General features: G+C 40.8%; 2 protein-coding genes across 4 annotated transcripts in view; one reads left to right on the top strand and one right to left on the bottom strand.

Moving 5' to 3' along the window:
• cpne2 (copine II) overlaps nt 1-3,344 on the top strand; it is a 52,560-nt gene extending 49,216 nt beyond the window's left edge. Inside the window, exon 16 of the mRNA XM_037108211.1 lies at nt 1,984-3,344. Within this exon, the coding sequence (XP_036964106.1) occupies nt 1,984-2,091 (108 nt within the window). The 3' untranslated portion in view covers nt 2,092-3,344. The remainder of the gene's footprint in view (nt 1-1,983) is intronic.
• A 3,327-nt stretch (nt 3,345-6,671) lies between these two features.
• On the bottom strand, nt 6,672-16,161 carry psme3ip1 (proteasome activator subunit 3 interacting protein 1). Of its 3 annotated transcripts, XM_037107062.1 has the most exons (8): nt 16,006-16,161; nt 14,818-14,954; nt 14,619-14,717; nt 13,212-13,333; nt 9,487-9,626; nt 8,994-9,085; nt 7,594-7,800; nt 6,672-7,120 (listed from the first exon to the last, which is right to left on the bottom strand). In XM_037107062.1, the coding sequence occupies exons 2-8, from the start codon at nt 14,942-14,944 to the stop codon at nt 7,116-7,118; spliced, it is 792 nt and encodes a 263-aa protein (XP_036962957.1). In that variant the 5' UTR covers nt 14,945-14,954; nt 16,006-16,161; the 3' UTR covers nt 6,672-7,115. The 3 variants fall into 3 exon arrangements, with proteins under 3 accessions (XP_036962957.1, XP_036962956.1, XP_036962955.1); XM_037107061.1 differs by lacking the exons at nt 6,672-7,120; nt 16,006-16,161 and adding an exon at nt 15,615-15,886 and having other exon boundaries at nt 7,128-7,800; XM_037107060.1 differs by lacking the exon at nt 6,672-7,120 and having other exon boundaries at nt 7,129-7,800.
• Nucleotides 16,162-16,488: the final 327 nt, after the last annotated feature.

The raw sequence follows: 16,488 nt of genomic DNA, 5'->3' as shown, positions 1-16,488 counted from the left end.
AACAGACAGTGTTTGCTGGCTTCATTCCAGTTTGTCGGTGGGAGGGCGAGAGACAGTAACAGACATAATAGAGAAGGAGAGGGAAAAGTGCGGTAGAGACACAGGAAACTTAATAATGAGAGTGACCTGAAATAATGAGCCGTGTTGGCAGGCTAACTTTTACTACAAATTATTATCTTTGGAAAGTTGGTACAGTGGGTGGTGATGAGATACCCTGAAACATTACAGTTACTGTTCTAATATCATTTATTGTCATGGACATGTTGCATCATTCAAACTTATGTTAACATTTTTGACATTTAGAATAAGATTCATTACATTCAACCTTAAAGAACTACCCATAATAAACTCAGAAAGTTATTGTTTTACATTATTGCTGAGGCAACAATACAAACTCAGAAATACTTTTTTGATATATTCTTCCTCAGGGGAAATCAGATCCCCAAAATATCGTATCAAGTCAGACTGGTAGCTTCTTAGAAGGTTCCTGTAAATATAAACACTGTAAAACAGTATAAAACTGTGTTGTCCTTTGAGGACACTTTGTTTATCACTTTATTCAGTGAAGATTTATTTTTGTCACTACTACATACTGCACCTTTAAATGGGAGTGGGATACAACCAGGAGCCATGGTTCTGAGACCTGAGAGGCAAAGTGGGCCTGAATGAAATGTAGCCACTCATTGATATATGGTTCAGATATACACATAAGTTTGACACGTTTTGGTGCAAAGACCTGGAACCTCATTTATAAGTGTCGCATATACACAAAAAACACTTTTCATGCATAAATATGAATATATTAAAAATAAATATATCTTTGATGAGGAAATGTGTGTATATTTATGAAAATCTTTGATGCATCCATATGAACATTTTGGGAACGGGAATACTGGTGATACAGTCTGTGAGGTGTTGAAATGAAATCAGACTGTGTGATGCCTTCACTTAATATCACACATTAAAGCTACAGGTGTATTGACATATAGGGTGGCAGAGTGGCTGAGACACAGACTCCATTCACCCACTGTACCATCAGAATGATTTTAAAGCTGTTACTTGAAGGAAAAAAAGTTTCTTAATTTTGCTTTAATTGTAGATCCAGGTTTTTATTTGTTCTGCTTTTGTGCTGAACAGAATTATTTCCTAAACATTGTTTAATTTGAAAAAATATGAGCTATTTCAAATGTTATACTGCACAGTACATCATCTGTGCTGTTTCAACATAGCAGCTTCCTTATGGGGACCAAATGATGAAATTGTTGTGATCATAAGTTACATAAATCCATGATAACTTAACAGAATTAAAGAACCGCAGAACAGAGCGTCAATAGTATTCAATAATACTGTGCATATGTCACCAAATGTGTGTTATTTTCATCTAGTTTTTAATAATGCAAATGAACAATGTCTGGAAATAAAGCCAGCGACAGCTCTTGCTCATGAGTCCTAACAAAATGTAACCAAAATAAATAATATAAATATAAATATAAATATTTTATATTTATATATATATATGTTTTGGCAGGGTGTGAAGTAGTCAGTCTGACTGCTGTAAACATAAAGATGCTGTAGTGACCCTTGTGTGTAATGCTGCAGGGTGTAGCACAGACTTGTAGAGGGGTGCACAGTTCAAAGTTGATTTAGGACCCCAAAAAATGTGTACTGGTAGGCTTATGCAAAGTTTTTTTAAAATCAGAATATAACTTGCCATACATGGCACTATACAGTAAAAAGCCTCATTTGTACATAAACAAGCATTTTGTGTGTGTTTTCTTTGTGTGTGTGTTATGAATGAGGCCGCACAACTTTTGTGATTTAAACTGCAGGAAACTAAAAGACCGAGGAGACATGGCACTAACATTAGCCTGGGGAAAGACTTGAAAAGTCTCTCTAAGCAGCAATAACATAGACCACAATCACCAGTATTCTAAGGATTTGTCAGGATTCATATTGTGCTCTCTTGCTCTTGTTCTCCGTCAGGCTCCCAAGGAGACACTCGCTAAGTCGGTCCTGGCCGAGCTGCCTCAGCAGGTCACCCAGTATTTTAAACAGCGGAATCTACCGCCCATCAACCCGGCACCGGAGTGAGACGCCCCGAAGACGAGAGCCCGCACGCTGTACAATAGCTGAACTAAACCTCTCTTCTTGTTAACAGCAAACAATACAGAGTGAAAGTGTGTATATCAGCTGTGAACAAAAATATGTTGTGAACAAAAAAATCAAACATTGAAGAACCCTTCTATTATATTTGCAAAGTATTAAAGAATGTTTCCAGTGTGAATCCATCTGAAGTGATATTATTATAGAACTAAGATGATAATGTGCAAAGGACCTTGCATGTCTCCAGTGATGGCAGGTGTCCAAATGATATAGATATATATCAATATGCAGCTAAAACACTGACCTTTTAGAGAGATGAAAAATATCTGGATTTGTCAGGATGTAGGTTCTTTTGCTTTTTGCATGTGTGTGTCTTGTGATTGATACCATGTGATAAATACAACTCCTTGGTGTAAAGTCCCTCCTAAGCTGAAATATATCAGTGGTTTTATTCCCTCCTGTTGTTGTATGGATCCTTTCCCGGTGGCGGATCAGATGAAGGCTGTTTGCTTTTGTGCTCACGTGTGCAGAGTCACAGTCTGAGCCTGAGCAGAGCGCTGTTTCCTCACCCCTGCTCTGTTGTCAGGGGGTGTTTTTTTTCCCCCCTTTAATTTGGAGAAAGGCAGGTTATGAAGCTTCTCTATGCTTTGATTTGATTCAAGAGGACAGAATCAGAGGAGGAGGAGGCCATCGTGGCAGCTGTAGCACTAACACAGAATAGATGTGGGATACTGTGAACACATTAGGCTGTTAAATTTGGGGCCATTTTGCACGCTTTTGCAAAATCCTTTGACTTCTAATGATTTCGGTTCATCCTGCATGTTGCCAATATCTACTCACTGTTTACAAACTGATCACAAACGCATGTTATTTATTTTCTTCTCAAATGATGTATTTATCAGATTTTGTAAATATTCTATGAGATTCTCTTTAAAGGAAGGAAGTGTTACATGGCGGGTGTCAGAGAGGCTGTTAGTGTCAGAGTTGTGAGGAGAGGAAGCAGAAGAGGAGATCCTGATATGCATATATATATCGAATGTATATTTATATGATGCTGTTTATGTTCTGATAAGCCAATGTTTCTGACATGTTTTTAATGTACTTTTTATGCAGTGCTGAATTGTGTACTTCAACTACTATTATGTGTATTGCTGTGCATCTTTGTACTAAATGTGTTGTTGTTAATTTTATAAAAGTTGTGTCTATGTCCACACTCAGGTTAATAAACTGAAGGAAATGTCCTCTGCCTCTGTGAGTAATAGAGCAGCACATTACAAAAATACACACAGCAAAAAGAGACACAAAGCAACAACAAAGACAAAATGATTACAGAGAGGTAAAGAAAAACACTAAAGAGACGCAAAGTAACTACAAAGATACAAAATGATCATAGAGAGATATCAAAACAACCACTAAGAGACGCAAAACAACTACAAAGACACATAATGATCACAAAGAGACACAAAATGATCATAGAGAGATAAAAAAATATATCACTAAGAGACACAAAATGATCACAGATCACAACAACCACTAAGAGACACAAAACAACTACAAAGACACACAATGATCACAAAGAGACACAAAATTACCATAGGGAGAATTTAAAAAAAAACACAAAAAAACAGTCACTAAGCGACACAAAATGGCCAGAGTAATAAAAACAATAAAACAACCACAATAGACACAAAAAGAATGACCGCAGAGTGAAAAAAACAATCACAGAGACGGAGAAAGATCACAGAGAGACACAAAAGACGACCAGCAAAGGGAAAAAATTGACCACAAAGAGACACAAAGCAAGTACAAAGACACAAAATGACCACCAAGAGAGACAATACGATCAAAGAGACACACCAGAAGACCACAGAGATACTTAAGAACCAGAAAGGGACACAAAACAACCACTAAGAGACAAAAAAACAGCATCAAAATAACACAAACAAACCACACAGAGACGTTAAACCACTCCAGAGACCCAAAATTACCACAATAAGATGCAAAACAAGAAACACAGGTTGGTGGTGACAAAAAACAGAAAAAAACACTCGCACCAGATTTGTGTTTTATGACTCAACTCAGATTTTTTTCAGTTTTTTTTTTTTTTCTTGGATGGAGAGATAATGAATTACAGCCTGCTGCTACCGGTTAAATGGACTGAGTGAATTCAGCTCAAACAAAATGTGGCAGCAAAAAAAAAAACAACAAAAAACAGAGAACAAATCAGTCCAGATTTCCTCCTCATCACACCTCCATCCTTCAGCCATTTTGAGCAGTGTGTGGTTTTCCTGGTTCACTGCTGCTTCATTTGGCACAAACCACACTGAGGGTCACACTGAGCATGCTGGGATAGCTGCCTGATAGATGTGGTTTCTGGAGGCCTGATTTTCCTCTGAAAAGCCGTGTTTGATACGCCACGAAACGCAAATCCTTGGCTGGTATTTTCTTTGTGTATGTTGGTTATATTATTTGTTGCCATGGTAACTCTTTTCATGGCTACATCAGTGACACTGAGCTCAATCTGTCGGTCAAACTGAGAAACCACCGGCTGCCTTAATGACGTCAGCGAGCTGTCCTTGGACAAATCAAAATGCTTGTCTCTGTCTGTGAACACAAGATAAAATGATCCTGTGGTCCCCTCATCACTGTGTACAGAGTCTGTTGGTCACTCTCACAGCTCGAGCAGCACGCTCTCACATAGACATTCTATCGAAAAAAAAAAACACGAGAAACATCGCGCTGCTTAAGTTGCTCAGTGACACTGAGCGACCTCACTAGATTTTTTTTTTTTTCGTATCATCTCACCTCAACTCCCATCCTGTTTTTCTGTCTCAGTCAGCTTCACATGCACATTTCTGCTGCCAAGGTTTTTAATGAAGACTGAACACACATCCAAGAATCCAATTACACAAATTAGTTTTCATCTAGTCCAATTTCTCACATTAATTTTATGGTCCATGAAGGTCTGGCTCCAGGCCACATCTTAGATCCTTTAAACCCCAACAAACCGGCCATCAGGAGTTGAAGAGTGAGCAGGTTGACACAGGCAAGCGTTCATCTTCCACACATCTTTCAAAGCAGTTAAAAACAGATGATGAGGAAGATGATGTATTTTGTTACTGTAACATGGTGAGCCAGCTGAGTTGGAAGCATTTCATTTTTGCTTGGTTTCATCTTCTATGGTTTGGTATCTAAACTCAGGCAGCAAAATGACACAAATGCAAAATGCGGTGGTGCTCTAACAGTTTTGTATTTTGGCCTGAGCTGCAGGACTAAAGATAACTGGGATTTATTAGGTCAGGAAGAAGTACATTTTGCAGTCCTGCATTTTGAAGATGTATAGTAATAACTTTGCTGATCCTCTGCTTTTCATTTCGCACCATCACAATTATGTCAAAATTACAATTTAAAGTGAAACTCTCGCCAAAATGCAACATAGAATTTTTGTGAGTGTGCATGAGTCAAACCCTTGTGAGAAAGCATAATTACGACAAAAGAGGCACTTTTAAGATTTACTGTATTTTTGTTTTTGGGTCAAACTCATTTTCAGTGGGAGTGCTGGGGCAAATTAGCAATAGCATCAAAATCTCTATTTTTAAAACATTAAGAAGGCTCGACACAACATGAAACTTTGCTGGTAGTATCACCAGGGTCTCTACACATGAACACGAGCATTGAGAACATTGTCTGTGTACACAGAGTTTACTAAAAAGAAAGTTTTTGAACAACTCACCTTAGCAGTAGCTTGTTCCTCTCGCCGCCATCATGGCAGCCAAGAAGTATCGATCTCCGAATGCAACGTAACCTGGGGGAGAGTTAAGGTGGAGCGCTCCTAAATGCCTGCCATTCACTTTCAAACCAGCTTCTGTTTAACTTCCTTTCAGCTGCTCACTAAAACAGGAGCGACTTGTTGCAGCTAGATTTATAACAAGTTTCTGTCCAGCCTCTGCAGGTCAGTAAATCGAAGAACTATTTTTAACCTTCGACATTCTCACCATTTCACCAATCAGCAATGTGTTGGCCCTTTTTTTAAAACCTGACACCTACATTACCCACAATGCAACCCATCGGGAGCCACGGAAGACTTTAGCTATATAATTTTAGTAATCTCTGAGTGAAAACACACTTTCATGTGTGAAACTTGCATCAGTGTTGCATTGTGGACTTTCTTTTAGGATACTTTTTCCTGTGTTGTCTTCAGAGGCTTGTTGCAGCACCAGTGACTTCTTTACAGCAGTCGTGTGCACCATCACTTAACAGGGAGCTCTGCCAACTTTACACATCATAGTCTGTTTACAAGGAGTATAACGTGTCTGTTTCTGCTGCAGCCATTCTTATTTTACCATGTTTTTACCAAGTCCAATTATTCTATTTTATACTGTCAAATATATGCTGTATTATGTAGAATTGTAATTACATGCATTCTACACTGGTTGTGGTTTGTACTCAACTCATAATTGGTCCCTGATAATAATACAGGTAAAAAGAAAATCTCAGTCCTGCAAATCTACCAGCTCTCTGTCTGTCACACACACACACACACACAAAAAACTCATAGTAAACACAAGTTACAAGGGAAAGTTCTTTATTTCTCCCTGCTCAGACTTTGACCAACAAAACAAAGCTCCATGGCCTGAGACAGCAGCAAACAGTCCAGCATCTTTTCAGCATGATGTTGTGACTTTGGGACAAACTACTGATGAGAAAGCACATTACATCACACAAATAAAAACACCATTTTTCAAACCTTTCAGACTTTGCATTTAACCCACACACAGAGAGAAAGAGAAGCATGTCCTGCCCCGGCTCTGTCTCCTCTGCTGCTCATAGCTATAAAGGTGTGAGTCATGTGACACAGTCTAAAGCAGTCTCCTCCTTGCTCCACAGCTGTCAATCACTGTTCCCTCAGCCAACAGCACAGCTTGCAGTCGCTGTGGCTTGGGTTGGGAGGGGGGGTGAAGGGAGGGGGCAGGATGTCGTCGGGGTAGGCAGTGCGGGATTGGTTGCTCGGCTTAAACTGCGTGAGATGTGATTGAGGGAAGGAAGGGTGGAGGCGTCATGTTTGAGTGCCACAATAGCAAAAAACACAAATAGATACACAGATTTAAGTTGAGAATAGAGTTTAAATTGGTTTTACTTGTGATTAGGATTACATTACTGGACTGAACTTTGTCTGATGACAAAGAGCAACAGTTCAACTCACAGCTGTGAAAACAACAGGAATGCTAAAAATGTTTGCAAGGTGTGTGTGCTGCCAGTGTGTAACTGTAACATGATACGAACTTGTATGGCCTGCAGGCTTCTGTAGGCTGTCGTGTGTGTGTGTGTGTGAGACCTTTAATCCATCTATGTGTGTGCTGTTATCTTTTCTGACGTTTACAGCCCTTTCTAAAGGCTTCAGGTTTTGTGTGTGTGTGTGTGTGCTGGTGTGTGTCTATCTGTAGGCCCTGCTGTGCCGGGGGTACGGCAACATGATTGCGTCCACGCTACCTTCGCTGTCCGAGCTGCTGTCAGAGTCGCTGCTGCCGGAATAAACCCAGAGTCCCGGTAAAACGCCGACGCACACGGCCGCCGACGGTAGATGCACCACGCCTTGACCGGAGCTCAGGGGAGCCGAGGGGGTCTTCGCTGTCAGACCGGGGACTTTTTGTTGATCTTCAGCTCCCCCTGCTTCCCCTCCAGCTCCATCCTCCTGTTCTGAACAGCATAACAAACTGTCAGATTCAGACATTGTACACCCACGCATCAGGCTCATTTAAAAAGGTCAGCCACAGGGAAAATTAACGCAACTGTTTCTCAGTGTTTTCTGCCATATACGGTAGTTTCAGCGCAGTGCAGGTAGAAAACTTTTAAGTTTGCATGACAGGTCCAGTACTTTGTTCAAATGAGGTCAAAATGTTTGTAAAAACATGTGCATGCATGTTAAACACAGATGACCCTGTACACTGTTAATACCACTAACTGAGGAAGTTGATTTCAATCAAACTGCTCTGATAATGGCTGACACACAGAGACAGCGACTAGTTGATGAACTTGTTCTCATTTTGCTCCTGATAAGCCAGATACTCTCAGGTATTCTTAGACTAATATGGAAGTGAATATTGACTGATGAAGGCTACTGTTGCATTACTTTTCTTGATTTGTTAACGTAAGATTTGTTAACGTCAGTCCTTATTAATGTTGTGTTTTCAGTTTGCTCTGCTGCTGCAAATGACTGAGACAACAACCAGTTGCTGCAGCTTCAAACACTGTTGTAAAACTGGCACTTGATCAGCAGCGGTGTGACTATTTTGGTCACACATGCACCAAAAAATCTGTCAAGTGCGATCAAACATTTTCATCAGTCGCTCCAGTGCACCTGATATTTAGGGTTATTGCAATTTCTTGCTGAATTTGAATTAAATGAAGAAAAACAAGTTTTTACAGATTTTTTTCTGCATACAATCTTTTACACAATGGTTTTAAAACATTGGATAAAAATGTCTTATTGGACGCACCTTGATTAAAAAAGTTACATGCACCAGTGCAACTACTGTAAAACACTGAGTCTGGAGCCCTGAGCAGTCAACGTGGAAGTTGCTTTGGTCAACAGAACTTTTTTTCTGTTTCTTTCATTATAAACAGTGAAATAATGTGACATCTGCATAGAATATATATTTGTGGACAAAATAAGAGCAGACACCTGACCTATCTGATATAGCATAAACAGGTAACAAATACCATTCTGCAGTGCCACTGCCCCACTGGATTGAGATGATATGACTCAGGTGGCCCTGAGCTCTCTGTAGAATCTGGTTTATCCTTTCTAAGGTTTTTCAACACGTGGCAGATCTGCCTGAACTTCAAGCGTATGTGGTACGAATGAATCCCACACTTCCACTGTAGCCCACCTGTGTGTCTCTCTCCGTTTCCTGCCGTTTCTGTTGCTGCTGTTGTGATTTCCACTTTCTGTTTCTTACTGCTGTCTGACGACTGGGACGAACTGAGGAAGAGAAAGCAAATGAGGTCATTCATAGTGAGACACCCACAGAGTGTTATCATCCGACACTGCAGTTCTCCTCGGCTCCACTGAGCAGTTTGGTGCCTTTCAGCTCATAGTTTTAATTTAATGACCCACGAGTTTACTTGAGGTTGGAGGTTTAGTCTTTTCACTTGTGCTATTTTTTTTAAATCACAGAGCAAATTTACCATGACAGCAGGACACTAACAAAATTCAAATGAATGTTAATTCTGCTCGGTGTCTGTGGCATATACAAGTAGGCAACTGCTTGCTAAAAAGTTTGTCATGCTGGCCTTATTAGGTAATAATATGTGTTGTGTTTACAGCAAGTCCTGTCGCCCCTTAAGCCACAACATATTAGTTCATGCAGGTTATCTGCCTACCTGCGTCTTTTAACAGCTCCAGCCAATAAATGGGCCTGAGACAGGTGGCTGGTTCTTTGCTCCGACCCTGGATTTTTCTGTCCGGCCTTCTTTTCAGGCTCTTTGCGGCCTTCAGTGGACGCCTTCTTCACTAGAGCGCTGTAAGGGGTACAGAGTCAAGGTAAATAAACCATAACAGGACGAGTAGAGAGCTGGGCTCGGGGGCAGGAACAGAGACACAGAATTCAAGAGCAGTCCATCAACAAGTTACATCCAGTCCTCCCTTCAGGGGAAGCCATTACATCTTTCCATCAGTGTGGTGGAATGGCTGGCACAGTTCTGAAAGGCTAAGTAAAGTACTTAGGCAGAGAGAGGTGACACAGATAGGGAGTCTAAAAGGAGAGCAGGAGATGGACGGGCTCAGGAGACAAGAAATCAGGCCGAGATGCAGAGACAGAGGAAAGTAGACCGTGAGAGACACAAAGGGACAACACAAGGTGTGAGACAAAAGGGACAACACAAGGTGTGAGACAAAAGGGACAACACAAGGTGTGAGACAAAAGGGACAACACAAGGTGTGAGACAAAAGGGACAACACAAGGTGTGAGACAAAAGGGACAACACAAGGTGTGAGACAAAAGGGACAAGAATCAGCAGAAACAAAGTGGGGCACTGAGTGTATGTGCGGTACAGATGAGCAGTGCTGAGTTTTCACTGCATTGAATAAGGTCTGCACCTGTCTCTGAGTACTTGATGTTCACAGCAACTGCTTTAAATCGTCACTGTAGTTACCAGCCTATGATACAGTTTCCACGACAACCCAATCCCTTCTCCATCTGCAGATGAACCGCCCTGTCCGCAAAGACAAAGAGGGGGTGACAGAGAGCAAGGGATGCAAAGCATGGAGAGCAGCAAGCAACAGGCACAAGCACTCAAGGCTCCTAAACCTCTCCTACAGTCAAACTTAAGCACTTTTCAAGGTGCATTATCAAGCTTTCCAGCTACGTATGTCTATATATGTACACAACCTGAAAATTTATCATCAAAATTCAATTTCCAGTGCTCCTACAAAGCCTGAGTACTGTTCAGATGTGCTGTAGTGTAGTATCTGGATGTTGACTGATCACACAATGTCTTGATTAAAGGAGTTTTGTTGATAATTGAGATGGTCTGTCCCAGACACATTCATTATTAGCAGTTGATTTTCATATTAATATTAATCAGATGTAACATTTCTATTTCCATTAGAGGGTGATTCTGAATATAAGAAATAGAACCCTTATCGAACTGGAGAGCAGACTGACAAACCACCAACACACTACGCACTTTTAATATTTCATAAGCTGTAATTATACAGACATGCTGCACGTCCTCTAATGTGAACAAAACCAAGAGCGCAGCCTGAATGACCCTGATGAAAAAACGTTATTCCATGAGCTAAAATTTGAGGTTGTGTAATGCAGCTATATAATAAATTTGGGAGTTGGCAAACAGGAGAGGCTGGTTCCAGACCTCTGCCACACTGCCCACAACTAAGATTTGTTCAGCGATTGCGCCCACTCAAAGCTGTTTTATCCAGTTATAGAAACACTTGGCCAGTCAGAGTTTAGCGGGCAGGATTAGGAATGGGGAACACCACCTTCCCTCATTGCAAGCTAGACTGATAAACTGACCAGCCTCATGTATTGGCCAACATTACCTAATCACAGATGTATCTTATCAGTGTTTGTGTCAGAAATATCAGCCAAGTCAATTATTATTAGTTATTCAGTTTGTCCGCCAGAGAATGCAGACAAGTTGACTTTGTAAATATGAAACGCTGAGTGTGCATCTTGGTCACAAATTTAAAAGGTGCAATATGTAAGAACTGGCCAATTGTTGAAGTCATACTCACAACTAATAGGAGACAGCATATCACCAGAGCAACCACTAACTGCTGCCAACTGTGGCTGCTGTTAGCTAGGAAAACATATCATCACTTTTTTGTGTTATGTTTTTATGTGAAAAATAATTGTGATCGGCCTAATTGTTGTGATTTTTTTTAAAAATATGACATTGTAAATGTCAGTAGGCCGACTTAAAAATCCAGTATCTATCTGGATTTTACAAGCTGCTGTTGGTGCACACGTTGGCAAAATATCTTCCTTGCAACTGATTGGCTGGAGCTAAACAAAATAAACCCAGTCAACAGCAAATCAGGCAACATAAACACAATTTCAAACAAAACAGAATTTCATTCGCTTCATTAAGCTACAAGAAGAGGAAGAAAATTCATTGTCAATCACAAAGACACCGCTTGTAATTATTCTGTCCTTCTGGTGAAGTTGAAGGACCAAATTATAGACCAATGTGTACAACACAGTGCTGGCACAACAAATGAGGATGGACACGTGTACAAGGTGTACATGTAAATGTGTCTGTGTGTATAATGTATGCACGATGCAGTCCCAGCAGGAGCACGACTAAAGTGGAGCTGTGCCTGCCTCTGCCAGCACATAAAGCTCCGTATCACATATGCACCAAGAGACTCCCAATTAGCAGCATGCGTGTCTTTGACTGTTACAACCAGCATGAGGTGCACAAAATGACCAGAAAACAGCTTCACACTTTAGCTGAGGGAGACACTGACACACTGAGGAACACGACCCAAAACACAGCACTGTAGAGAACTGCTGCTCTGCTACAACGTTACTCACACACTCGTCACTATGGACACATGGTGTAGGAGACTGTGTGCAGAACAGCTGGCTCTCATGTCCCTTTGTCCCACCAATGAGTTGTACACTAATTTACACATTGACACTAATACGTGCTGCTTTTAGTACTAAAATATCACACTGAATCTTTTATGTGAGTGACAGAAAAAGGCAATAATTAGAGGTTGTGTAGTGTGTAAGATACTGAGGATTACATGTTATACGGTAACAAATGATAAAGATTTTTTTGAGAGGAACTGTATTAGTGCTAACCTTTCTCCACTCATTTTTCTTTTTTTTTAGACATGGATGTCACTGTCTGCAATGGCATGCATTCATATCTCCACAACACTGTCACTGTCTTTTTTTGCCCGTCGTCATGGTGAATTATAGCATCGGTGCTCCAGTGATGATGGCTATGTTTCATTCCCAACACATGAGCTTGGCTCAGAAAATGCTCAGACTTGACTGGACGAATTCTGTTGAGCTGCTCTGGAACTGAGAACTCTCAGATTCCCATCTCAGTCAACTCAGAGTTCAGCTTTAAGCTCAGACTTTGTTAAACCTGCTCTCTGAAACAGGCCCAGCATGACGTGAACCTTTTTACTTCCATCCTCTGTCTTCTCTAAACACTTCATTGTGTGAATGCCACTGCCACATTTTAAGTGCAGTGGTAATGGATTCTATCAACCTTGCAGAAGGAAGCAGACCTGCGTCATCACCAACAGATCTCTGGCAGAGCTGTTACCGAGCAGTCCTGCATGTACGGTAGCTCCTAACTGATACAAACAAAAAGTCACATTCATACATCAGAGATGGGCGAGCTAGCCAAATAAAGCAACCGGGAAAGTCAAAAGAAGATGTGCTGTAGTGAGGTATAAACACTCATAATGCTTGAGATAAAGCTGCTGTGATTTTAACGACACCTCGGTGCTTGTTTTAAACCTGTGTGATCTGCCATCACTCACAGAGACAGATAACAGATTACCTGAAGTGACAATGTCTGATTAAAACATGTTTTCTATAACCAAACACGTGATCAAAGGATATTCTGTATTCCAACAGTTCCTGCTTCTCCTCGTCCCTGCGTTGCTTCTCCACTAGGCACTGTTGCCGGGAGACCTCGTCCAGGAAGCTGGACTCATCCTCGTCCAATCCTCTCACCATGTTCCCTGTCACCATGGAAACAAACATGCTCTCAACACATGGCATAGACTGATTGCATTTTTCAGAAATCAAACCTCAACAGATTATTACATATCCACACAAGAGTGAAGTGACCTTTGTGTGAAATCTAACAGGCCCTCATGGTGAAAGACAATAAGACGTGTGTGCTTTGAACAGATTTATGACATTTGCTGTGGATTTCCACACTGACACTGGCAGTTTTTTTTTTTTTTTTAATGCTTGAATTGAATGAGTGAATTCTTTCCCAATTATTCTCCTTACTAAAATCTTAATAATCAACATTAGGGAATGATACTGCATAGCTGCAAACCAGCGAGTGAAATGCAGAAAAACTGAATAACTTAATTTTGAACAATAATGGCAAGACAGACTTAAACAGACACAGTTGTGTTGTCTATAAATATATTTTTTTAGTATTGTGTGCTCAGAAATAACATCTACAGAAAAAAAACAACCTGCAGAAAAAAATCCACACGAGATACAGTTTAACTATTGATTGTAGCATTTATAAAACCAGTGGAACTGACAGCTGCAACAAAAACAATTCTCCTATTCTTGTAAATCCTGTTTTGGAAGAATATCTGCACAATATTTTAATTTTCAATAAGCACTTTTAAACACATTACACATCTAAATTATATATACTGTCTATAAAAACAATCAAATCCAGAGAAATTTGACACTGAGAGTAATACACAACACCCAACTATTCTTAGTTTCATGTAATAATTCATTAATGAACACTTATCAACACTGGTCCTTTGCCAAAATTAAAAAGGAAAATAACTCCCTGCGATGAGATTATATACATAACATCATTATATAGAACATTATCCGATAATTACTTCTGTTGCATCATTGTGTAAGTAACATCTTAATGCTGTGTCTGGTGGAGGAGGAGCTCACACTGTGTGTGTCTTTAAAGACCGACACAAGTGTTGGATGCGGATCCTTCCTCATCAAATTATAAAACTAATTTTTTAAACTATTTTAAATCCTGCATTATTTATCATGTTAACTGACTTCTTACATCCTTCCCTGCCTTTGCTGACCTGTGGCTGCTATTTTTGGTGCATCACAGCCACCTGTAGGTCAGTGGAATAGTGTAAAAGTGGCAGGAGAGTCCATGTTTATCTTTACAACACATGGCTACTGGCTCTCTGTGTCGACAGAGAAGCAGAAAAAAGCATGAATTCAATCCTTGAGAACGCATGAAGGTAAAAGTACTGATGACAGATATGACAAAGAGAAACAGAGACAGCGACTCACTGAATTTGAACTGCTCCTCATAATCCTCTTGTTTCTTGTCTTTCTGCTCCTGCAGCCGCTCAAAGAGCGATCGTGGGTCATACTCTTCCTCTGGGGCCTCTGAGGAGCACAAAAACAAACATGTGGCTGTAAGCACAGCAGTATGTGTTTTAGAGGTTTGGTGCATTTTAGATCTGTGTGTAAGTGTTTGTGTTCTTACCCTCTGGGTCTTCAGGTTTCCTGACTTTCTCCCATTCCTCCTGTCTCTTCTTCCTCTTCTCGTCAAGCTCAGATTCCGACACAAACTTCCTGCTGAGGTCAACGCCAGCTGCCCCGCCCCCTGCCATCACAACTGACCTACACACAAACAACACGTACTTCTAAGTAATACTCCAAAGAATCTTCCTATTGATTCTATTGATCAGTGGTATCAGCCCTGAAAAATCCATACTGGTCGACCCCTGGCCAGAATACATACATGTAAATAACGACAACATTAACAGAAATCAATAAGACGAAATAAAAATCAGACTTTTCCTGATTTTTTTTTTCCTTTCTTTTTTTCTTTCTGTGACAGTTACTACAAGGGATGACCCTGAAAATCACATAAATGATGCTGTTTAGTCATTTTTAAAACATACTGAAACAGGAGAGATGCACCAGGTGACAATATTATTATATGTTTTCTCACAGAGATGATGACACACTGCAGCACGAGAAAAACAAGAGATATGAGCCACAGCAATCACTATAAATGTGAGAAATGCGAGTTATTATTCTGCACCGACTGAGCGCAAATCAACTTGTGAGGTTGTGGCTCCCTCTCGTGGTCGTATCTGGTCATTACACGCCATTTAATAATCACAATTTAATCCATCTCTCTTGAACGATGACAGCTCGAGAGACCCACGAGGGACGCACGGAAGACTGAGCGAGGTCAAGAACGATTTAACGTTACAAGTTTTGCTTCACGGCCCAGAAGCGTTCGGTTTGTATCGGCCCTGTTGATTCACTCACCGCTTACTGTTACCTAAGGCGACGACAACAACGAGAACCGCTAACGTTAGAGATTAGCAGTTTGAGCTACAAGACACGCTCGGCTAACGACGCAGCATATCAACACATCATTCAACCTGTACAGGAGACACGTCAGCTCTCCATTTGTGCAGTCTGGATGCACGAGGCGTGGATCAACTGTGGACACGCAGATCTGTTGTGTGCTGCAAACCCCCCCAGCTAGCTTTAGCTTCATTAGCATCCATGCAAGCTGCTGTCACCGCTGTTGGCATCGGGGCACCGTGTCACGCTGAAGCGGCAACGCTCTCATCTGCACCACCGAGTACACTCCAGCCTCCGCTCGTGTCTGTGTCATATCATGCTGAATAATGTCTCTGTCCCATAAACTCACCGAGCTCAGCTTAGTCGATATGCTGCTCCAAGTCAATGACGTGTTGTGTCACTGTAAATATATCCCGTCGCGATATTTGACGTGCAGCTTTTTCGTTCCGACGTGCTCTGCTGCTGAGGGGCCGAGCGACAAACAAGGCAACAGTGCCACCGTGTGGTGAGACCGCAGAACAGCAACACATGTAGAGGAAGTGACTGGGAACACTGAGGAAATGATAACTGAGAAAATGTAAAGGAGCATTATGTAGTTTTTGGGAAGACATTTGTCAGATTTTTTTTTTTTTAATGTCTAAACAAACTTAATAAACACACTCTCTGTTATCCTGACTGAATTAACTGAATAAACAAACTGACCTTAAAAGACAACACAGTTTCATACTGTATTACTTTGTTTATATGTGGCCAACCCTGTCACCTTTCTAGCTTCAGACAGTATTGTGAGACCTTATTTTCCTCTGAGAACAGCTTGTTTATTTTAAATATA

Source organism: Acanthopagrus latus, chromosome 8 (genome assembly GCF_904848185.1).
Source record: "Acanthopagrus latus isolate v.2019 chromosome 8, fAcaLat1.1, whole genome shotgun sequence".
NCBI lineage: Eukaryota > Metazoa > Chordata > Actinopteri > Spariformes > Sparidae > Acanthopagrus > Acanthopagrus latus.
This window is presented reverse-complemented; position numbering and strand designations above follow the sequence as displayed.